This window comes from Mustela erminea, chromosome 3 (genome assembly GCF_009829155.1).
Source record: "Mustela erminea isolate mMusErm1 chromosome 3, mMusErm1.Pri, whole genome shotgun sequence".
NCBI classification, from domain to species: domain Eukaryota; kingdom Metazoa; phylum Chordata; class Mammalia; order Carnivora; family Mustelidae; genus Mustela; species Mustela erminea.
The window spans coordinates 98,241,929-98,265,201 of record NC_045616.1 but is presented as its reverse complement, the minus strand read 5'-3'; the positions used below and the strand labels follow the sequence as shown (position 1 = coordinate 98,265,201).

General features: G+C 42.2%; 1 protein-coding gene across 6 annotated transcripts; it reads left to right on the top strand.

Annotated features, from left to right (window-relative positions):
- The first annotated feature begins 10,116 nt into the window (after positions 1-10,116).
- CTXN3 (cortexin 3) lies at positions 10,117-21,270 on the top strand. 6 transcript variants are annotated; one of them, XR_004284090.1, is made up of 3 exons: positions 10,374-10,731; positions 18,551-18,947; positions 21,016-21,270. XR_004284090.1 is itself a non-coding variant. In XM_032336846.1 (2 exons), exon 2 carries the CDS (start codon positions 18,650-18,652, stop codon positions 18,893-18,895), a length of 246 nt encoding a protein of 81 aa, XP_032192737.1. In that variant the 5' UTR covers positions 10,117-10,274; positions 18,551-18,649; the 3' UTR covers positions 18,896-20,241. The 6 variants fall into 6 exon arrangements, 4 of the variants coding, with proteins under 4 accessions (XP_032192737.1, XP_032192736.1, XP_032192738.1 ...); XR_004284089.1 differs by having other exon boundaries at positions 10,377-10,731; positions 18,551-19,500; XM_032336846.1 differs by lacking the exons at positions 10,374-10,731; positions 21,016-21,270 and adding an exon at positions 10,117-10,274 and having other exon boundaries at positions 18,551-20,241.
- The last annotated feature ends 2,003 nt before the right edge of the window (positions 21,271-23,273 follow it).

Sequence of the window (23,273 nt, the reverse complement as noted above, 5' to 3'; positions counted from 1 at the left end):
AGAGAGGAAAAGAGGAGAGAGCGAGCACATGCATGCACAGAGGGGAGCAGCAGAGGGAGAGGGAGAAGAAGGCTCCCCGCTGAGCAGGGAGCCTGATGGGGGGCTCCATCCCAGGACCCCGGGATTATGATCTGAGCCAAAGGCAGACGCCTAACTGACTGAGCCACCCAGGCGCCCAGAGAAATGGTTTTATAATACTAAACAAAAACATGAAACATATTGATGGAAATGTCTTTTTTAAATCAAGTTATAGTAAGTTTTGTGGGCTTATAAGTTAGACAGTCTATTCCTGCATCCAACCCCTGACCCAAGGCTATACTCAGTGGGGGGCACCTATCATGAAATATTTGAACTCAAGAGCAAATTCAGCTGTCTCAGTGTAAGAGGTAGGGACAGGGAGCAAAGGACCACCAAACTCAGCTGTCTAGTAGTTGGGTTAGTGGTGTTGCCACACAGTGGCCTCTTCAAAACCCCTATTAGCCTCAAAACTCTTAAACCTCCACAGGAAGGTAAATGAGCTGGTCACTACCAAGAGCACTGACATAAGGGGAGGGTATTTTGTTTTGTTTTGTTTCGGTTGCTCTGAGGAGCTTTTTGTTTCTGCACTGAGGAAAGCATCAGGTTTATGTTCTCCTCAGAGGACAGAGAAGCAGCAGAACCATTAAACAATCTTTATGCCTTATGGAGTCTCTAGTTGTCTATACTAATGCTTCCATCTTCTTAGAAATGTTGCTGCTGTTTTAAAATTCTGATTCTACCTGCATCCAGGATAGGGTGTGGCCAAGGTCAGGATGGTTACAAGGATTTTATGGGGATGTGCAGTTAGGAAAAAAACAACAGAACAATAAAAGATGGCAGAGGAGAACAAGGAAGACAAAAATAATCTCTGATGAACAAAAAAGTTATTTTTGAAACGCTGCAGGTGGGTTCAAATCATGATCCTTTTCTCTAGGGATCTCCAACCCAAGAAATGGTTGGCTGCCTTACTGTAGGGATCCAGCTCACCACCTTCCACCCCCTCCCGGTCACACCCACACCCATGCTCTTTCCCTCCTTCCCCTCCTTGTTTGCACAAAGACACTTCTGCAAACCAGAGGGTTAATGTTCAAACTCCAGATTGGATGCCGTCTCTTGTATGTCCACATCCGCTTGCCCTGTCCACTAAGAAATGAACGTCTTTCCAGAGTCTCCCATCAAACTTTGAGTTATTTAGAACACTGCCATGTCCATATATCTGAGGCTATACAGAAGAAAGGTAGGCAAAAATATTTTAAATGTGATCTTTGTGTTCTTGAGCAAACCACTTCATCTCCCCAAACCTTGTCTGTTTACCTATAAAATTGGAATAATTATGTAACGTGTCTTGGGATGGTATGACCCCTGTGAGGTACTCAGTATGATACTTGACACATTGGGGATGGTGGAAAAACGAGGCTATAAATACCAAATAAAAACGATTAATCATTTCCAAATAAACACACTGGGAATGGAGGGGATCTAGAAATGTCAGGCTGAGACTTGGCCCACTCCCGAAAGAGCAAATAGCTTTGGGACTGCACTGGAAGGGCAACATGCAAAATGGACTGTCTCCTTGGGCTAAGCTAGAAAGGAGACAGGACATACTCTAAAAGAGGACCTAAGAGATCAGAGGCTAAATAAATGAAATGAACCCAGGCAACAAGATCTAAGCTGAGACGAGAAGCAAAGGGGAGGCCTGGAGGTTGAAGCAGGAGGTCCAACTGAGGTTAGGGGGACCTGGAGCAATGACTGACTGGATGGGAGACAATGTTGGGTGAAGCTCAAGGATGCTGAGAAGAGTGACATTTGTATGCCAGAGAAAGGTGATCATGGGCGTGTGATCTATGGGAAGTCACTATGTAAAGGGTACAACTCCAGTTAAATGTAATGGTAGACAAGGTCACTGTTTGACAGAGTTCCATGTTCCTCTCTAGGGAAGAATTATACTTCTCAGCCTATTACATTCAGACGTGGCCATGAGATTGCTTTGTCCGTGTAATTTAAGCCACTTTGTAGAGGCTGTAAGAATCATGACATGCTTTGCCATTCTGTCTTTTCCCTCCACCTACATAGCTGACAGGGGCTGTCCCCTTGGTCTGGGTTTTGGAATGAGGAGAATGATCACTTTGGAGAAGACTCCTTAAGTGACCCATAATGAACATGTAGCAAAAAATAAATTTTGTTATTTTTTTTGTTACTGAAAATGTGTTTGTTTTTTAATCACAGCATTATCGGGCCCATCTTGACTGGTACAAATGCAGATTACTGGTTGGAAGCTAGTAATTAATGGTTATGCTTGGTTAGACTCATTTTAATATGGCAGGCAAAGTATGACAATGATGTTGTAAGAGAAAACAAGTAGGAAAGAATACAACTGTAATGTTTATTTAGGACAATTTGTAACAGAGAATGAAATACGTGGGTAAATTTGTTATTTCTGCTAATATGATAGCCAGTCAAAATAAATTAATAAATTAATTAATAGGAGGCCCAGCCTTCTTTATTCTCAAGTATCTTACAGTCTAATCAGGAAGTGAGAACAAATTCACACACATACACAAACACACACACACACATTACTTTCACTGGATAAAAACATATAAAAGGGTACAAATCTCACCACTGTAAGAGTTCAAAGTCTAGGGAGACCAAAGGTACAAGATGGCTGAATTTTGTTATTGTGATTGTATTATTATTTTAATTCTAATTAATATTTTATTGTTGCTTTTGTGGTGTTAGATATTAAGAAGATATAAAAAGAGTAGTTGTTGACTGGAGTTCCAAAAATAAGTTCCATTCCTCTTCTTTGTCGTATTTAGTTTCCTGAGCCAGGTAGTTTTTTAATGGACCATCCATGATGGGGGAAGGATAATTTGTTGTTTGATGTAAACAGATGACTTAGGGAAAGTTGGGGTTCTGGAGAAGGAGAAATATTTTGGAGGGGAAAAAAAAAGGTATAAGGAGCTGTAATCAGGTAGACAAAGAAGGCATGGACTTCATCTCTAGATGGAAATCAAGACAATGTTCCAGGAGTCAGCAAGAGCTCAACTCCAATCATAGAGGCTAATTTTCAAAGGCAGGACCAGAGAAGGGGTGACTGTTAATGACGAATGGCCCACTCTCCCATCCTGACTTGGTGTACAAATGTGGGCATGTGCAGGGAACGATAGAGATTTTTCTTCATCCTTTTCTCATTTGCAAATACAGCTTTTCTTGGCTTATACATTAGTAACCCATAGTCCACTGAATATTGTATTGGCATTTGACCCGAGCCCCTGATCGTATTCATGATACACAACACCAATTGCTAGGCTATTGGCAACACTAAATGTTCATTTTTCTCAATTGCCTCCATATCCATTTCTGAATTAAGAGAAATGTTGAGAACCAGAGCAAGGACCCTTCCTAGAAGTCATGCTGAAGGGCATTCTCATGAGGATGGAAGTAAATGAAAGTTGGTATCTTCTCTGCCTCAGGTTATTTTAAAGGTGCTATTCCTGAGCATTGAAAATGAAGAGCTGCCTTTTCACAAGCTCTTTGAAAAATTTTCCCAAATTAGTATTCAACCTCGACTAATTACCCATACAGCATTTTCACCTTGGTGTTAGTAATATACATTGTACCTCTTATTATTGCATTTGTTTATATATCATTCCTGCAAAATAAAGTTTATAAAAGACAAGTTTTTTTTAAGATTAAATGTGGTGTCTAGTTCTTCAACCAAGCAACCATTCTAAAAAGATTTTATTTTTCAAAATGTGAGCTAGTACATCCAGCCTTTTGTAGATCAGCAATGGGAAAAATTAATTATTAATACATAGTAACAGTGATATTCTGCTACCACTAATGACATATACGTCATAACTTTCTTCAAACGTTTCTGAAATCTAATGGGGTATAAATATAAATAAATGAACAAAGAATAGCAGTCAGTTAAATAAATAAATAAACAACATGTATTAAAATAGATGACATCTGAATGGTAGGGGAAAACGAGGGTAATAGTTTAGATTTTACTGCATTGCCTGTGATTACAAGAAATCACATTTGAAGTATACACAAGAGGTCTGAAGAACATCTAGAAGGATTAGCTTTACTTATGAGCAGAATAGACCACAGTCCTCAAGGGGAGTTTCAAGGTGTTCAAGGAAGCCCCTTGTTCTCAAAGAATTATCCACTATTTGCTGCTGGCCCCTAAGATGCCATCATGAGACTCATCGCCTGGGTTTCAAGCAAGGGTTTTGTTTCTTTTTTAATGGTTTGCCCATACTACTCTGATGGATTTTGGCAAGTGAAATTGCACATAGTTAAATGCACAACATGCGCACGTTTAAACAGTCAAATTGCTTGGAGAGGCTAATAATGTCAAATAGCGCTCCGGTGTGCAACCCTCACCTCTCAGGTCTCACCCCAGGTGGAAACAGATTTTAATGGTTGCTCTTTAGTTCTCTGGTAATTGTCTCATTAACAAACTGACCCCACACTTGTCTGTTTTGTTAATGCTGACACTCCCTATTCTTACCCTGCTGCCCTAGGTGACAGTCTGGGTCAATCTTCATGGCTGCCTCTCCCAGTAATGACACCAGGATTTCGGGCCCACAAGGGGCTGAACGGCTCCAGAAGGCAGTGGGAACACTCCCTTATCCCCAGACCTGGCACTTCTTCCTATTTGTGGCCCCACATCTCCTGCCTGACCTCAGTGTCCCCTGACGGGCAGACACCCTCTCCCAGCTGCAGCTTCCCCTGTCCACGGGTGTCTGAGCACGCCACCAATCATCCCTCCTCCATTCATTTCCTGTCCCAGAAATAGACCAAGCTCCTCTCTGCCTCTCGTTCCACTCTGCTGTCTCCGTCACTATGGGCTTTTATCCTGGTCGCTGTTCACTATCACTTTATTGGAGAAAAGAAGGGGAGAAAGAAAGAGAAGAGGCATGTATTTTCAATGGAAATTTCAGGCAGAGGTTCTCTAAGGAGGGTACAGTATATGCATGTTTCTAACGATGGGTCCATAGATTTAATCCAAGAGATCTGAAACACTTCCAAGTTTAAGCTTAAGGCTCTTCCCTCAAGGACTTAAAATGCCTAATCTTGGGGTAAGGATAGTTGTGTAATCACTATGTTATGGTCCTGAAACTAACACTACCATTGTCTGTCAACTGTATTTCAATTATAAATAAAATAAAATAAAATAAAATAAAATAAAATGCCTAATCTGGCCCATCAAGAAGGGGAAAAAGATACTTAACTGTATCATTTTCCAAATGTAGGCTTCATATGCCCTACCTCAGTCATTCATCATACAAGTTTCTTACTCAAAATACAGATTCTTGGCCTTACTGAATTAAAAATTGTGAGCCCGGGCCCCTCAATTCTGCATGGTTAACAAGCTCATGAGGTAATTTAATATCATATGTAATAGAAATACAGATGATGGAGACTATTCACATGCTATATATAAATATGTAATAGATACTATTTGCAGGCAAAATTATAGATGATAGGCTGCTAGCAAAGTTTGAAATGCAGGCTTGGAAGAGAAAGATGTACTCGTAATGTCCGCCTTTCTTTTCTAAAGATATAATTAATTAATTAGTTTAGAGAGAGTGAACAGGGGGAGGGGCAGAGAAAGAGGGAGAGAGAACCTCACGCAGACTCCCCTCTCAGCACGGAGCCAGATGTGGGGCTTGATCTCATTACCCCAAGATCATAACCTGAGCCAAAATCAAGCATCTAAGGTTTAACCCACTGAGCCGATCAGGTGCCTCTGGTGTCTGCCTCTTAAAATAATATGCTACCTGACTGGAACTTTTGATTGATCCCACTGGAATATTGGCATATATGTAAAGTTAAATGATTTTTCAAGCAGCAGTTGATTACATCATTCATAAGACATAGCATTAAGGCAGCTGGAATTTGTGCCCAGTGACCATAGATCATAAGTTCTGTTTATGACCATTTTTTTCATTCTTCAGTCTCCTTTCCATCATTTCCATAAGTTGAAATCTCAGAAGTTGAGATTGGTTTTTCCTTTTTTTTTTTTAACCAGCATTTTTTAAACTGCTTTGTACGATTAGTTTTGTCCTCTGGGTGTTTTCAAATTGATTTTTAGTGGTGAGATTTTTAGTTCCAGAATTTTGTCAGGTATGAAAGTCAGGCTAACAGGTCAGTAATTCTCAGGCTGATTCTATTTCATTTTCTAAATCATCTTAATGTTTTAATCTGCTCAAACCTCAAAGTGTTCATGCAGTAAAGGTCCCTTCTAAAGAGCAGCTGTTGAACAGAAAGAACAGTGCCGAAATGAGAGCATAAAAATGGAGAGGAATGGTGTGTCTAAAGCTCTAATCGGTACTTTATATGACATTTTAAAGGCATTAAGTATTTCAAAGTCATTAAGAAAATTGTTATTATTGTACAAGACATATAAAAAGAATAAATTCACCCACTAGGTTGTTCAGTTCTCGGTATGAATTTCTTTAGAACAGTGAAGAACCCATAGTAATGTTCTAATACCTTCATGCTGTAATGAGAATTAATATCTGAAAGTTTGCAAATATTGTCTCTAAATAGAACAGGGCTGGACATCAGCTTTTTCATGATGCATTTCCTTCCTTGATGCCCTATTGTTTTTGACTTAAAAGGAAAAAATGAACAAACTTGTTCATTTTATGGGGCAAGCCTTGTTGCTCGCAAATATTACATTCTATCAGTGTTTCCTTCCTTCCAAATGCATTTCCAATGGGTTGCAGCATTGTTTGATTCTCATTTTATTTCAAATACTACTCTGTTCCAGATTCATCAGCTACTAATTGAGCATTCAACATACCACAGAACGCATTCAAGAAAAAAAAAAAAATCAAACCAGGAGGCTGCCAATTTGCAGTTGGACTTTAACCTGCTTGCTTTTAATAATGCTTGAATATAGATCCTAATTTATGGGCTTCATGTGAATATTATTAAACCTTCCCTACCATTCCCTTGTGCTTTGAATGTTCATTGACCTGTGAAGATAGCTGAGTGGATAAATAAACTTATATGTAGACCTGGCAAATCAGAGGGATATTAGAACTAGAGCTCATCTTGATTTAAAAAACAACCTAACTTTATATTACATTATGTATCAATTTATTTTTTTAAACAAAGAAGACAGAAACATAGAAATAACCCATAAACCGACTCTCACTGCTTTTTATGAATTAAAAATGCAGGACCCGTTAATATGTATCAAAGTCTGCCTGTCTTTCCACCCTTAATTTCACAGTGGCTGGTGGTTACATGAGTTAAACATGGCTTGAGCCTCTAAGGGGTAAATGAGAGACTATGGAGAGAGAGGAACCAAAGGGGCAGGCACCAGGCAGAGGGGTGGACCAAGAGGGAAGAGGGCTGAGATATCAGTTCTGCTACTCCATTTTACTTTGTGTCCTTTTATCTAGCACTTCCCTAAAGACAGTGGTCAGCTATATCTCAGAGTTGCCACAAAGAGCAAGGAAGATCAATACTGCAAGTATTTATTTTTTTTTTTTTTGGATTTTTTTTTTTTTTTTTTTTTTTTTTTTTGCCTGAGACAATGAGAAGCCACAGATGACCTTGTGAGATCAAGTCCTGTAGAGAAATGAGGACATAATTCAGATGTCTGCTGGCTGAGCAGGGAGGAGGTGAGGGAGTGGAAAACAGTGGAGGGGCTCATCTGCCCAGAAGCTTGGTCAACTGCAGCTAGATGTGGAGCACCTCTGGGTCCTTCCCAGGGAGCCTCCCAGAATTATGCTGTGACAACCTGAACAAACGCAAGCAGACACAGACGTCTCCGTATCTGTCATCCTACCCCACCCAACACGGAACATATATATCTGATGCTGAGTGAATGAAACTAGTGAATGTTTCTTGACTACGTGAAAGAAAAATGGACACAAAGGAAGCAACTAGATTTTTATCAAGAATCTAGGGATGAACATGAGAAGAAACCCAGGTTTCTATTTTGAAGATTTTATCAAGAATCAATTTGATTTTGAGAATTAGACAAAGAACTACAGTAATGCTAATGCTAATAATAACAGCTTCATGTTGGTATAAAGCTTGATGGTTCATGAAGCAACTTTTTAAAAAAAATACTCATTGTCTGTTACTTTATGAAAAAATGCAGCATGGGAAGTTGTGGGAAGAACTGTAATCGAGAATATTCAAGAGTGAGACTTGAAATTAGAATATAGAGAAAGTTCTTAAAATAGATTTCTAGTACAATTGCCTTATGATGTGTGGCTACAAAGACTGAATTAACACCCAGTTGTAACCCTGGGATCAGAGTGTGCAAGAGGGGCAGAGCACGAAGTCATTCTATTCCCCGCAAATCCATGGGAGTCTGAGCTTTGCATAGCCTTGTGGAGCATTCTAGGTTCTCGATTTAAAGCTGGACCAGAAAGCAGAAATTTTGAGAAGAATTCAGAGGAAGAGGAAAAGAGTATTAAAGACTAAAGAACCAGGACCTACTGTAAGATGTTCAAGAAACTCAACATTCCACCAATCCTTATTTGCTGTTTCAGAAGTCACAGTGAGTCACGTAACAAGTGCATGGGGGGAATGGGCTCGCTCCCATCATTTCACTTACAACTACCTCATAAAAGCAACACCCAAACTTGGCTGCAGGATCTTCACCAAACATCCTTTGGTTTCCCTAGTTCGGTTTCCTCGGCGAAAGAGCATTCTCACAAAACTGTGTGGTGGTTCCTGACCGACTTTGCAACCAGGGTAGAATGAAAAGAAATACGCCATCCCATCGAGACTAAGTAAGCAACGGAGAAGTTAGTTTAAACAGAGGTTGTCAGAGTGGGGTATGGAATCTAATTCTCTGGAGAGTTTTAAAAATAGGCCAGACACTCGTCTCTGTGGCACGGCTTCAGCCTGCGGAGGAGCTGAGGGGCAGGCACAGCCTCTCATGTTCCCTTCCACCTCTACGAGTCTATAGGGTAAAACAATATCTGAGGAGGCCTCCTGGGCAGGGTGAGCTCACAGTAACTCCAGCTCCTGTCTAACTAGAGGGCTTTCTCACCCCATGGAATGAGAAGTATATAAGAACGGGTGGGGTCAGAATGTTCCCTGAGCCACCCTCTGTTGGCATTACCGAGACAGGTTGCTGCCTCCACCAGCGCTGTGGGCTGAAGAGCACCAAGGATACCAGTTAGTATTGAACGATAGTGCTCTGTTGGATTTCATTTGTTCCACTGCTCTGTGTGCATGCGTGTGTGTTTGTGTGTGTGTGAAAATACAGTCAGAGAAGCTCACTGGAAAGGAAATACGGTTAAAAATCTGGAAAACCTATGGGGAGAGAACCTTCCTATTTGAGTGAGGTTAGCTCCTAATGTCAAGCATTTGATTCTGACATTAGATCATAACATCTGGCATTTACATTTTCTTGGGTCTGAGGTCTAGCCAGAGTTGTTGTCTGTTGCTAGCAGATGGAAATTTTCCTCATAGACAATGAGCTCTCTCCCAGTCCCCTACAGCTACTGGGTAATGGCCGGCCTCTCGAAAGAGCCAAAGAGACAGCAAAGCTGACAGGCCTAGTCAGAGTGAGCTTTAAATATCGTGCACCCCATCATTTGGTGGGTGGGTGTTGTTGCTAACTGTGCTTCCACTTCAACAAAGAAAGTGGTGAGTTGCCAAAAAACAAGGATGTTCCATCTTAAGGACTGTGTTGAATTTTTTCCAGAGAAGCACTTTTTTTAAAAAAAAAAGATAAATTTTATCCTAAAACATTTTCCAAATTTATTTAGGCATTCTATCCAAGGAAAATAATTCAACTATTGTGCCATGTAACTAGAATTTGTAGAATTAGAACAACTTTCTCTCACTGAAGTTCTCTCTTTATTCATCAGTGGTCTCTGACAGCCTGGGTGGGGTGGGGGTACCTGTCAAGGTCACAGTCATGCAGGCCGGCCAAAGGATACACTGGACCTGGCTACCCACAGCCTAGCAAATGTACAAACAGGTGGTAAAAATGTGATTTTTAAAAAATTGTTCTTTCCTCTTTGCCTCCCATAATTACTGCTTTTCTGAAAGGTCAATTTTGTTTTTGTTTTTGTTTTTAGGAAAAAGGGCCTTCCCTTGGCTTCCCAAATACTATGTTGGTGCCCTTCCTTAGAAGTCTTCCCCTTAATTAAGTTGGCCCGAAGGTCACAAACCATAATCAATATGGAGGCCGGGTACTGCAAGGTGCTAATTGACATCCCCAAGGAGGAATAGTGTCAACAATCAATAGGGAAGAGGTGAGCATCGGTAGATTTATGGCTTTGATTTCGAAAAGGTACGGGAATGCCCAGTGATGTTCCCCCACCCTGTACTCCTTTCGAATGTTAATGCTTTCTTGAAGATGATTTCAGACACACTGCTAGGATACTGCCTCTACTCACTGAAGCAGAATCCTCTGAAGAGTTGCTGAGGCAGAACCAGAATCATGGCTCGCCACAAAGCAGCAGCCGTATTGGCCGCTAACGATGCCTCACACAGAAAGACGATGTTCCTTTAACTCGGGGGTTTTAATGGGAAGTTTCTAAGCCTGAAACAACGGCTTGAGATCTGGGGTGTGCCATTAGCTGCTTGCAGCTGCCACTGTCTCCTGCCTCAACCCAGCCTGGTCGGGAAGAATGGAAACTAAAGAGGCTTGTAACTACCTGTAACTGTTCCACCGGGAAATGGATCAAGTGTTTGTTCAGCCAGATTCAGGTACTTGACTGACACCGGGTCTTTGATGGGCTAATTAATGCTTTTCTCTAACTTTACGATGTATGCATGAGCGATAATCACAGAGATGCCTTTTGCATCCAAGTTCTGAATTTAGATCTACATGTCAGATGAAGTCTAATTAAACAGTTGCTAGGTAAAGTTAATAACGAGGGGGTGAAATGGAACGATGCCTTGATGTTTAAAGCATGCTTAAGTTTACAGTGCTACCGATACTGGAAAAGGAGTAGTAAAACAGGCTCTTTTCTTTGCTAAGCTGCAGTAAATTATTCCTGAAAGCTATCTGCCCATTATAGTAATTCTTCCATTCACCCGAAACATCAAACCTTCCAAAATGTTATGGGGATGTTTTAATTTGTTCACAAAGGATCACAACTTAACTACTCCTAATGATAACGCTGACTGTCCCTGGTGTCCCTGGGTGGTCAGCACGGTGCAGCCCCAGTCTTTTGAGGTATCAGCAAGCACTGTTTTTCACTAGGAAACATGCAAGGACAGAGAAGGCAAACCGGGGATTCTAGTAAGGTTTATCGTTTGAAGAGAAAAGTTCCAGTTTGCTAATGGTGCCTTTTGGGACCCCCAGTTCCTGATTGGGCACTCACGTGGGGTTTTCCTGTTCTGAGCAAGGCTGCAGACTTCCCCTGCAGTCCCTTTAAAACTCTTCTAGCAAGTGTTGGGAGGAAGATGAAGATGGGGAAGAAGTAAAGAGAAGGGTAGGGCTCAGACTGAAGAGAAAGGTCTCCTGCTGACCCAGAGCTAGCGAGCCAGGACCAACAGGGTCCACTCCCAAACCCAAGCAGGCTGACTTGGCAGTGACAGTCTGAGGGAACAGACTTCCCAGTGCAGCAGTGGGGGTTGGTGACGGTTCCGAACTTGCCTGTTGATGTTTGTAGCTGACCACACTCACGTGTGTGTCAAGCCATTGTTTCCGCGCTTTCTAGTAGCCGTGGGTCTTTTTGTTGGGCGTACAAAGTACTATCTGTCCTTAGCCATCCTGTGAATTCTGAAGCATCAGGGCTTTTGCACTGGATCAAGAGGGCTGTATTCAGAAAAGAAAAATATGGAAGTTGCTATGTATTTATGTGAGAGAGAGAGGAAAAAAAAGGGAGGTATATGTTGGTTAAAATATATGAAGTACCTAAAAAGAGCCAGGAACTCTTTACCTGAATCTCTGGGCTGGTCACCAAGAGGGCCATGAGTTCTTTGAATTTATAGGAAATAGTTTGCATCCTTGTGCATATATTCTGGAATGCAAATTACTGTTCCCTGGGCTCATACACAGTAGTTCTACAAGATTCATGGGTAATAACTTTTGTTTATGTAGTGATCTGATTCCTTAGATGATAAAGTAGGTTTTGTGGAAGGCTCACAGTTATAGGGGAAGATATGTAATAGGGTCAACTGGGATGTTTACACGTCTGGGGTGTGAGGGTTGGGAGGAAGGGTGGAGTTCATCTCTGGAGCCTTCAGTTTTGCAAACGGCAATGCAGCCAAGGCTTCGTTTAGCTCAAAAAGCAGAGACGATTCTATTTAGTCTCACTCTCATCATATGTATTATGTTAATCATTGAAAGGCATGTTAACATTTCAACAGTCAGCTTCAGAACTGTTGCAGAATAATGTGGCACTTGGAGGAACTTGGTATCTGTTAGACATTGCAAATTCAGTCTTGCCCACCTCGTCAATTCCCTTCCTGGTACAGTCTGCAGAGTGGCCTCACGAGTCCGCCAGATAAATATAAATAAGATACACAGGATGGCTTTGTGGGATGGAGTGTCCTGTCTGTCACAGGCTAATGTAAACTCTACAAACCTGTGAGTGTTCTTGCTCAACAGACCCACTGTTTTTGCGTCTATTTTTGGAAAACATGTCAAGTCACATAATGAGGTTTCTGGCCTAGAAGTTTTAAAAACGGGGTGTGGCACTTAAGTGGTTTAGAGGTACTTAAAATACAGGCAGGATGGCTTCACGGCACCCTGCACACCGTGAGCTGCCGAGGGATGACTGGCTTGCTACTCATTCCTACATGCTGGGGAGAAATTTGCGAGTCAGCAGCCTTCGGGGAATGCTTCTCTTCTGGTAACTGATTTTTATGATTTGGGGCGGTTTACTTATAATCTCCATTCCCCAGTGTGCTTATTTGCATAGGAGAAATTAGAAAGAAACTTGTTTTGCACACAAATGGTATACAGAGGAAGCGCTCATTCATCAGCACGGATTTATTGAACGCTTACAATGTGCTAGGCAGGACTTCACAGACACTGCATCTGTTTTAACTATGACCACTGCAAACTGCTGTGGAAGGGTGGGGGGAGGGTGTCTGTGAGCTACTGGCCACAAAAGTGGAGGGGGGGCGGACCACAGAGCTCCACAGAGCCATGTGCCAAAGGCACCAAACTCATTCTGTTGCTGTCGCTTTAAAAATAAGAAAAGGAATGTGTCACTGCTTTAAGGTCTATTTTCTTCAGATAAAATAATTTCCTCTACTGTTAAATTGTATAATGTGATGCTAACAAAATGAAATGCCCGAAGGATCCAAGCTTGGGGAGGGTGCATGTTGACATGTGTGGTTTCCAGGTAAGGCGTCTGGCTTCAGGATATTTGGAACGGTTGCTCTTCCCTAGGAGCAGAGCCCCTGAGCTCAGAAAGGCTTGAGCCCTGGAACAGCAGGGCCACCACTAATTTTTGTATTCGATGGGACTCGACCCATCAGCCTGGAAGCCCAGGAAAATGTAAAAAGCCAAATAACTGCTTTTCAAATCATGAAATCGGAGACTATTAACATGTCACTGTGACTCAGACTAGCTACAATTCTTTGAAATAAGATCTATTTCAAACACAATGGTCTGACATCCCAGGCTGGCTGGATGACATGGGCTTTTTTACCCCTTCTTTCTATCAGCTGGCCCCTCAAAGTTTGAAAATTCAGTTCCTCAGATTGTAAGGCGCCAGAGATTTGACTCAACCTCTATTTAAAAAAAAAAAAAAAAAAAAAAAAAAGACAGTGACCCCAGAACGGCCCGGAATTTCTCAAGGAGCTTGCTATTTAGTAAGGGGACCGAGCTGAACACCCGGTGGAGACGGGTCCTGTGAGAGGTGCTGCGGCAGAAAGCAGGTGCAGGGCTCCCCGGGGGGCGGGGAGGAACAGAGCAGGAAGTACCCCATCCCTCTGGTGCAGGGAGAGACGGAGGACCCACTGAGGAGGTGGCACTTGGTGCGAACCCTGAGGGAGGGAGTGAAACCCACAGGCGGGAATAGAGCGAGGAGGAGGGCATCAGGCAGAGAGCACTGTGACTAAAAGCTCAGAGGTGGGAAACCTGGAGGGGTTTAAGGAACAGCTCGTGTTAGGTAGAGCTGCTGCGCAGACCCAGTGAGGACGGCCTCCTCAGGTGTCTGCAGACTCCATCCCACGTAAGTTTGTTCTTCTTGGTCCTTGCACTCCAAGCCAAATGCAATTTGACGTGTGTTCCTGTTCGAACTTAGGAGGAAAAGAAATTCCTATCTTACAAAAATTCCATTGTCGGAATATGACCTCATTGGTCATCCAGGAAACAGGGCTCTCAGGTCCGGGAGGGATTCAGTGGCTGGTGAGGGTCTTTGGTCGTTGGGGCGCCGAGATTTTCTGGAGGGAAGCAGCGGTAAGATCTGAGCTGAGAAGGCTGGGTCTTGGTGTGGTATGTCGGAAGCATGAGGAAAGAAAGTGAGGCCTCTGTGTACATCATTCTAAGTGGGGCCCGTGGCTGATGGTGAGAGTGACTAGGGCTGAGAGGAACTGCTCGCCCTGGGCTTCGTAGGTAATGCAGAGGGTTCTACACTTTGTGTGATCGGAGTCCAGGGAGCTTGACTCTGGGGATGCGTTATAAGATTTTTGAGAATGGCATCTTTTAATTCAGTTTTCCTTGGTCCAGTATTAAAATGAGCCTTTATTATGTCCTGAGCCCACACAGATGGAGGTCCAGGAAGACAGGCATGTACCACATGATGGGGAAGATTATTAGGATTGAAATAGGGACATGAGAAACTGTGGTCCTCTAATACTTAACACAACTGCCTTTTGTTATTATTACCACTTAGGATGATTGTGTTGGAAATCCTTTGAAATAATTTACTTGCCCAGATTTCTCTATTTGTCTAAAAGGAAGATTTCGTTATTCAGGTAGAAGCCATCGTGACTGTTTCACAAGGATCATTTTTTCAGAAAGGGGACATTTCACTCCAAGGCAGACATTTTAAAAATTTTGCTGTCTTTGAATATTTGGGGACTGTGGTAGTCCAGGGATCACATTTATTTTTCTTTTTCTGCCTCTTCCTCTATCCGATGCTGCCTTTAACTTAAATGTGCTGTGGAGCTTTCCAGATTTATAAATTATTGATTAGCTGATGGCGGGTTTAAAATCAAGCAGGCTCTTCTAGGGATTTCCATCCATCCCAGGCAAAACTGTGAGAGACCTGGCTTTTCTTCCTTGGTCTCTGTATCTCCATATCCCTTTATAACCATCTCCAGATCTTCTCAACTGTATCTCCCATTCCCCACCCTCCCCAGGAATTCTCTCCTCCTGGGCCATTGGCCCTCAGCACCCCATGTCTCCTCCCCCCAAACTCCAGTGGCCCCTCATTTCCAGCAAGACCCATGAGCCCCCTTACTATCTACCACATTTCCCCTCCTTCAAGTGAGAACAATTTTCCCAGACAAATCCTTGCTAAGTGTTAATGTGTCACTCTCCTTGGTAAAAGACTGCAATTTAATAAAAGGCTTTGAAGAGTTAGCCAAATGAAGTTATTTTAACAGGTACTGGGTTATCACAGTATGCTGTGATGATTTATAAGGAGCTGTGGCATTTTCAAAATGCTTTCCTTTCTGTTTTCCCATCAGTTGGGTTTATCAGGAAGGGGTTAGAGGATATTGTGTTTCTGTTTCAGCGGGCTTCTAAAAACCAGTGAGGAGGCTGCAGAGAGGGTTAACCGTATTCTTCCATCTGCCTTTTAATCAGCACAGGGTGGCATCTGTGCAAATTAAAACTGATTTTTACGTCTTTCTAAGGGTTGGCTTCCCTGGGAAGAAGCCAGGGTCCAGGCTCATTTATAGGGCAACAGAAGAGGGAAATGGGGTTCATAACCTGAATCAGGATGACTGGGTTACTTGTAGGCCTTCTTGGAAGGGTCACCCATGCCTGAAGCCCCCACATGAATGGTGAACCAGCTCGAAAAGGTGAGTGATGGAGGAAGTCTAGGCAGTACGAGATGAGAAGTTAGGAGAAGAGGAATTGGTACTTTGCCTTGGACGAATTGGGAAAGACTGCTCCTGGGCATCAAGATGGCTCTTGTCAAGTGGGCCCTGGGGGTGAGAAGGGATGGATTGAATAAGAAAGGTATCACTCTTTTGATCCCCCACCTTGTGGCTAGGGAGTCATCGTAGCCTCAAATTGTCCTATTTCTGGTTGCTCACTGTTTTTGATGAACTTCACAGACCCAGAAATCTTTATGTCGTATGCTTACATAGTTAATGGGCTTCCGTTTTCCTCTGTTTCCTTTCTGGATTACATAATGGTTTCATAGAGAATGTCCTAAAAATGCATAGCTGTCTCAGCCGTGTCAAGAGCAGATACAGACACAGAAAGGGACTCTAGCCTCATTTGGGCTGGAGGGGAAATGGACGTAGAGTGGGACTCCTGGTAAGTCTGTGGGGAGGGCAGGGTCAAAGTGATGGGATGCTCAGTAGGACATGGAAGGACAAAAAGGAACATGACAGGAGAGCTTAGGCATTTATTCCTTGAGCAGCACACAACTTTCTTTTGACCCAGCCCTTGGTGAATTTTATATGCGGTATGAACAAGTCTAGTTTGGGTATCTCTTGCGTGTGCAAACGGCCCTTGCTGGAGGTACTAGGGACTAGTAATAAGGAAGTACTAAGGACTGCTGCTGGCCACCCTTTCCTGCCCCCTCCCTTCAACCCAGTTATCTGCCAAGAGTTAACAACCAAGCTTGGGGGGTGCCTGGGTGGCTCAGTGGGTTAAAGCCTCTGCCTTTGGCTCAGGTCATAATCCCAGGGTCCTGCCCCACATTAGGCTGTCTGCTCATCAGGGAGTCTGCTCCCCCCTGCCTCTGCCTGCCTCTCTGCCTACTTGTGATCTCTGTCAAATAAATAAATAAAATCTTTATATATATATTAAAAAAAAAAAAAAACGAAGGTTGGGAGGGTATTTAAAAGCAAGCAAATCAAACCAAACCCAATCCGTCAACATCTTCCATATCCCCAAGGAGCTTATTTTTAAGAAACACCATCAAATTTTATCCCAATCTTGCTTCAGAATAAAAATGAATGATAAACAAAATCTACTGCAACTATTCCAGCCTTAAACAAAATTTAGTCACAGAGCTGCAGAATATTCTTTCCCCCCCAAATTGTAACTCCTTCCTTCTAGACACTGGTTGTAAATCCCTTTATAAACGGTGTCCTAAACTGTGATTTTATAAACTTTTAAGTGTCAACATACGTTCAAGCTGTTATTATGATCACTAATGCTATACTTCAAGGCAACAATTAGAAGTTAGCTGTAGAAATATTGTGTTCGAGCTTTAAGTCATAATTTCTATTTTTATTTGGATGCTTATTTCACTGAATGTAATTTCTTTTGAATCCATGTTAATTCCCATAGCTGAGTACTCTCCTATGCATTTTTTCGTATAAACAGACTCACACATAAATTTAGTTCAACATCTTGAGTTTTTATGGCCTTTGTGTAAACTCTAACTTGCCCTTAAAGACAAACAGTAATATCCACATATCTTAATTTTTCCACCAGTAAAATGGAAATAGTGATAACTTATCTTTTTCCTTCTCCTCCTCTTTATCAAATGGTCTCAAGCAGTAGGAGGCCACTGTAAGGCTTTTTTGAAAAAAATGCAGCCAATCAATTCCTTCTCCTTAGTTCCGTTCTTGAGGTGCTTCTCTGGGTCAAGTATTGACCTGGCCTTTGTTTTCTGAAGAAAAAAGAAAAGCAGCAGGAGCTTGATGGTCTGGGAGTCTGAGATGCCTTCTTTTTCCCTTGGTCTAGGCAAGAGAAAGCAAAGGAGGAACATCCTGGCTTCCACAGCCATGTCTGAAGAGAAGCAACTCATAGTTTTGTTTTTCTTCTTTGTATACTTTTTCTAAGTGTTTTCGCAGACATCCATCCTCATTATGGCACCGTGAGATACACAGGCATTTCTGATTCCATTTTTCGGCTTAGTGATCAAGGGCCCATACTCATTGAGTGGTAAAATGGAGGCCAGAGGCTTGGGCTCAGAACCCCTGAGAGTTTCTCTGTTAAGTACCTTTTCCAGCCTCAGTTTCCTTATACTGGGGTTTTAGAGGTCTCCGCTTTCATGGAGCTTGTAGTAGAGTGGCTAACCTATGTTGTGTTTAGCTATAGTCTTGGCACATAGCTGATCTTCCATCAATGGTATCATTATGAGAATGATGTGAAAGTCATATTATTGGAGGGAATCTGGAAGAGACTTGGCAGGGGACACTCAGTTTGGATGTCAAGCTGGCAGCATACCCTGAGGTCAACATTACCTTGCGCATTTCTCATCTTCTGTACTTTGGTTGTCTTCCCCGCCCAGCCATCCTGGCCCCAGGTGCCTGCTCTGAGGACAGTTTGGTAATTTCATGCAAGAGTAAAATATTCTCTCTCATAATTACACAGAATGTAGCACGTCTGGTGAAAAAGTTTAGAGATTCCTTGTTTTCTCTGACGAATAGGACTGTAAGCATAGAAATCATTTTCTATGATTCTCCTTGCCTTTCATTCTTCCTGCAGATAACTCAGCGTCTCCACGGGGCAGCCACCATGATCTCAGCAGACTGATGATGGGAGAAAAGGAAACTGGGAGATCCCGTTCTTCTGCTTCTCTGGACGATGGATGGAGGACAGCCTGTCCCTTCACCCCTAGTGCCCCTTGAGAACGCATCAGCAGATTCTAGCATGTCTCTGGAGCAAAAAACCACATTTGTGTTTGTGATTTTGTTGTTCATTTTCTTGGGCATCCTCATTGTCAGGTGCTTCCGGATTCTTCTGGACCCATATCGGAGCATGCCGACCTCAACCTGGGCTGATGGACTTGAAGGGCTGGAGAAGGGGCAGTTTGACCATGCCCTTGCTTAACAGAGGGGAGGCAGGATTCCCCTCCTGAAAGGGGGACGTGTGGCATGTCTTGGTAAGGAATTCTCTTTAGTCAGTGTTCTCAACAAACTAAGTTTTGACAGCACCTTGTCCTAAACCTCCCTCATTTATTAAACATGCTGTTAAGTTAAAAGCATTTGAAGGATATTGGAGATGAAGGTTTATAACACTCTCCTAAAATAGGAAGCCTTGGATTTCCATGTTGACTCAGTGAATGAATTTGCTGAACATGTGCAATGGGGAAAGCAAGAGCATCAGCACTGACACAAACTTTGCCATAAAATGAAGCCCTCTCCCACCCAACCAGAGAATGAAGAATGGGAAGGATCTGAAGCAGATCTGGTCACAGCACCATGAAGAGGCTTTCTTGTTCTGAGTTCTGAGTTCTGAGTGTCTCTCAGTTGACTTATTTACATGGGAATCTGGGTTCTGGGCAGAGAGAGACTGGGCTGGGGGGCGCTTAGCACAGATGGTTCCTTCCCTGGAAAAGATGAGTGATGTTGATCTCATTTTTATTTCTCAAGTACAACTGAATTCAAAGGCTGTTGGAGATTTGCAAACCCTACACCAGGCCAAGTACATTCTAGGTATTCATATTAATTATTAGTGTAGATGTAGCTATACATAACCTGAATTGACTTTCTTGATGCAAGTGATTAAAATAATGGGTTGTGAGTACAGTTATGAGTTGTTGTTGTTGTTGTGCGTGTGTGTGTGTGTATGTGTGTTTTTAATAAAAAGCTAATTGTTTAGAAGAGAAGACTGTCACAGTCTTAAGAGGAATGTATGTTTGTGACAGAATAGAGAAGCCAAATAAAACTTCTCAAGAAACGGTAGTGTCTTCTCTCCTGTTTCACTGAGACGAGTGCCTTGGTGGCCGCGTGTGATGCTGAGCGCGGGGGGACGAGCCGTGTTCGAGAGACAGAAAAAGCTGCAAGGTCATCGAGTTCATCCCTCTCCCATTTCAGAAAGGGCTCCCACACATTGTCCTGTACACGTACAACCTATTCTAAGCACTATTTAAGACCACTGAAAAGAGAGCTGTGCACACCTCTTATTCCAACTTCTCTTGTAGGAAAACCTTGTATCTAAACTAAGCCCCTGAGGCCATATTTATAATCTCTGTATTCTAATTTTCTCCTCAGTTAGCCATCCTATTTTTTTAAATAATTAAACAAGTTCAAAAAGTCAACTATGCCTGAACAAGCAGCCCTTAGTAAAATTGCTTCCTTGTCTTTTTTTTTTTTTTAAACATTCTTTGGAGGGCCTCCTGTTCGGATTTTCCCATCTCCCCATGTTCCCCTTGACTTCGTTTTTAAATTTTTAAAAATTAATTAATTTTTTGAAAATAACTTCTACACCCAATGTAGGACTTGAACTCACAACTCCAAGATCAAGAGTCATACACTCTTCCAACTGAGTGGGCCAGACATCCCTCTTGACCTTCTTATTAAAAAAAATAATAAAAGCTTTATTGAAATATAATTCACATACCACAAAATTTACACTTTGAAAGTGTACAATTCAGCAGCTTTTAGTACTTTTCCAGAATTGTATGACCATCACCACTGCCTAATTCTATAATTCTAAACCCATTAGTAGCGATTTCCCAACCCCTTTCTTCCAGCCCCTGGCAACCTTGAATCTACTTTCTGTCTCTATGGGTTTGCCAAGTCTGGAAATTTTATTTAAATGGAATTACAGAATATGTGATCTTTTGTGTCTGGCTTTTTGCAGTAGCATGTTTTCAAGGTTGGTTTATCCATGTGGTAGCATTCCTTTGCATGGCCAGATACTATTCCATCATGTACCAAAACATGTACCATGTTTTGTTGGTTTATTGGCTGTCACCGTTATACTGTGGCTAGTATGAGTATTGCTGTGAACGTTTGTTTCCAAGTCTTTGTATATTTTCAATCCTCTTGCCTGTATTCCTAGAAGTGGATTTGCTGGGTTATATCTAACTCTATGTTTAACTTTTTGAAGAAGGAAGAGACTGTTTCCCAAAGTGGTTGTTGCATCATTTTACATTCCCACCGGCAATGTACGGGGCTTTTGGTTCTTTTCTTAACTCTCTCCAATGACCCAAATTTCTTCTTTAGCTATAGACTTCATAATGGAACACACCACTTCAAGAATGAGCCACATTAAAAGGAGAGAACTACCTTGTGGTATCTACATGCTGCTAGTTTACTGATGCCTCTGAAGATCCTTTGCTTCTAGATCTAAAGCAAAATACCGATGCTGAGCTACATGTCATCCTGTGGTCTGTGATGTCACCTGAATATTTTTTTTCTGCTTTACTAATACATATTTCTTTAACCCACTTAATTAAAAAGTTTTCTTTTTTTATTGAAATGTACCACATCCCATGTGTCCTTATTCAATTTTTTCCTATTTAAACCCATTCAAGTATTAATGAAGCACCTGCTTTTTTCCTATTTTTCCTATTTCCAATTTTTTCCTTTTTAAACCCATTCAAGTATTAATGAAGCACCTGCTTTGAGCCTGGCCTTTCCAGCACAGGGCCACTTCTTGCTCTTTAGTACCTTTCAAACTCGTTGGAGGCTTAAGAAATGAGAGAAGGCTTGTGTCTGAATCCTTGTTCAAATGACCAGTATGGACTTAGGGCTCCCATGGTATCAAAATCATCTGTGACCTTAAAAGATATATATGCCCCCCTACCCCCACTAATTGTTCTTATAAGAGTTATACATGATCATGGTAAAAAATGTATGAAGGTCATGGAAAAATATAAAGTAAGTGTCCATAGTCAAAATTCTGCCTTCTTAGGTCACTCCAATTCCAGTTTCTCTAGGGGAGGTTGTTGAAAATATAGAGTGCTACAGCTATCCATCCCCTGAGGCTGATTCTGTGGACCTGGGTCCGTGAACAAATGTTATGGGAGACAGAACACGGGAGTGATGGACATGGGCCAAAACATTCAAGGAACTCTCCTGGGACAGAATGATTCAGGTGCGATGGTCCACGTTTAAATGTTTGGTAGAAAGTTTTTTGCAATGGAAGTCATTATTATGAAATAAATTATATCTTGACCTAACAGGATGGAGAGGTTTGGGATATATGCAAAAGAGGAGAGGAGGGAAAACAACAGAGTAAGGAAAACTCTGTGGGTGTGGAGCCTGCCACGAGGAGAGCAGCCTGGCTGGGGAAGATGGTTGGGGCGCAGCCGGAGTTTGTGTAGAAGGGATAAAGGTGAACACCAGAGTGTCCTTAAAAGCAAAATGAAGTGTGGAGTCAGTGCAGGTTGGCGAGAAAGAAAATGACAAGAAGGGTGCCTGTCAGTTCCAGTTTGTGCAGCCTTCCTCGGGGCAACGTGGGGATCTGCTTCTATAATGGGAATGGACTGAAATAGCCACCTGCCCTCTGAGGCTTGGAGCCCAGGATTGCCAGTAAGTGCAAGGGGGCCTCCGGAAGCCTGCTCCTCTTTCTTCCCTCCCTTCATTCCTCACCCCATTTTTTTTCCCCTTCTCAGATTACTGCTCCTTGTTCAGCCTGCCCTCACTGGGTCTCCCGTGCTCCACCCCTCCCTTGTCCAGAGCAGGAGGACCATAACAAGTGATAAGAAGCTTTGGGCTATTCAGAGTAAATCGATCCCTCCTGTGAGAAGTGCTAACTCTCTGTTTTAATTACTCATGGCTCCTTGGGGTGAACAGCATATTCTCCAAAGGTCACATAAGCCCTCTCTTTCCCAGCTTTCTGGCTTCAGGAGTTACAGTGCAGCATTTTGCCTACCTTACAAGATATTTATAACAAGCGCAGCTGCCCTCTATCGTGTATATCTGCATCCCAGGATGAAAAAAAACTACTTTCCCAAGGTCAGTCTGGAGTAGAGCTGCTTTTTGATTCAGAAAAATATGGCTAACTCATTGTCCGCCTAAGATCTGCCCGGTCGATGCCCCCAAGGGACCCCAAGTTCTAGATCATCGGTACTCCCTCCAAGAGACCTCTTTTAAATATCTTAAGCATGGAACAAAGTAAGTCTGACATGGGGTGTGAAGCAGATTAACTTGACTCCTGCTGTTGAAGTAATGAACATTCCAAGCCAGATCATTCTTTTACTATTTTTAAGGGTTAAAGCTGAAACAAAATAAGCAAGTTTTAGGAGGCAGAAGTTGGAACAGATGCTTATGTATGTAGGAAAAATATGCATTCAAGTTCCTTTTTTATTGGCTTCGTTGCATAGTGTTTTATTGAAACCCTGGAGCTTTCCTGTTGTAAATGTATTAGTAAATTTGGGGAGATAAGAAATTTTACTTGTCCACTGTAAATAATTTTTAAAAACCCTGTAGTGAAGAAGATGTCAACTTTCGAAGCTAATATGTAAAGCATATTAAAA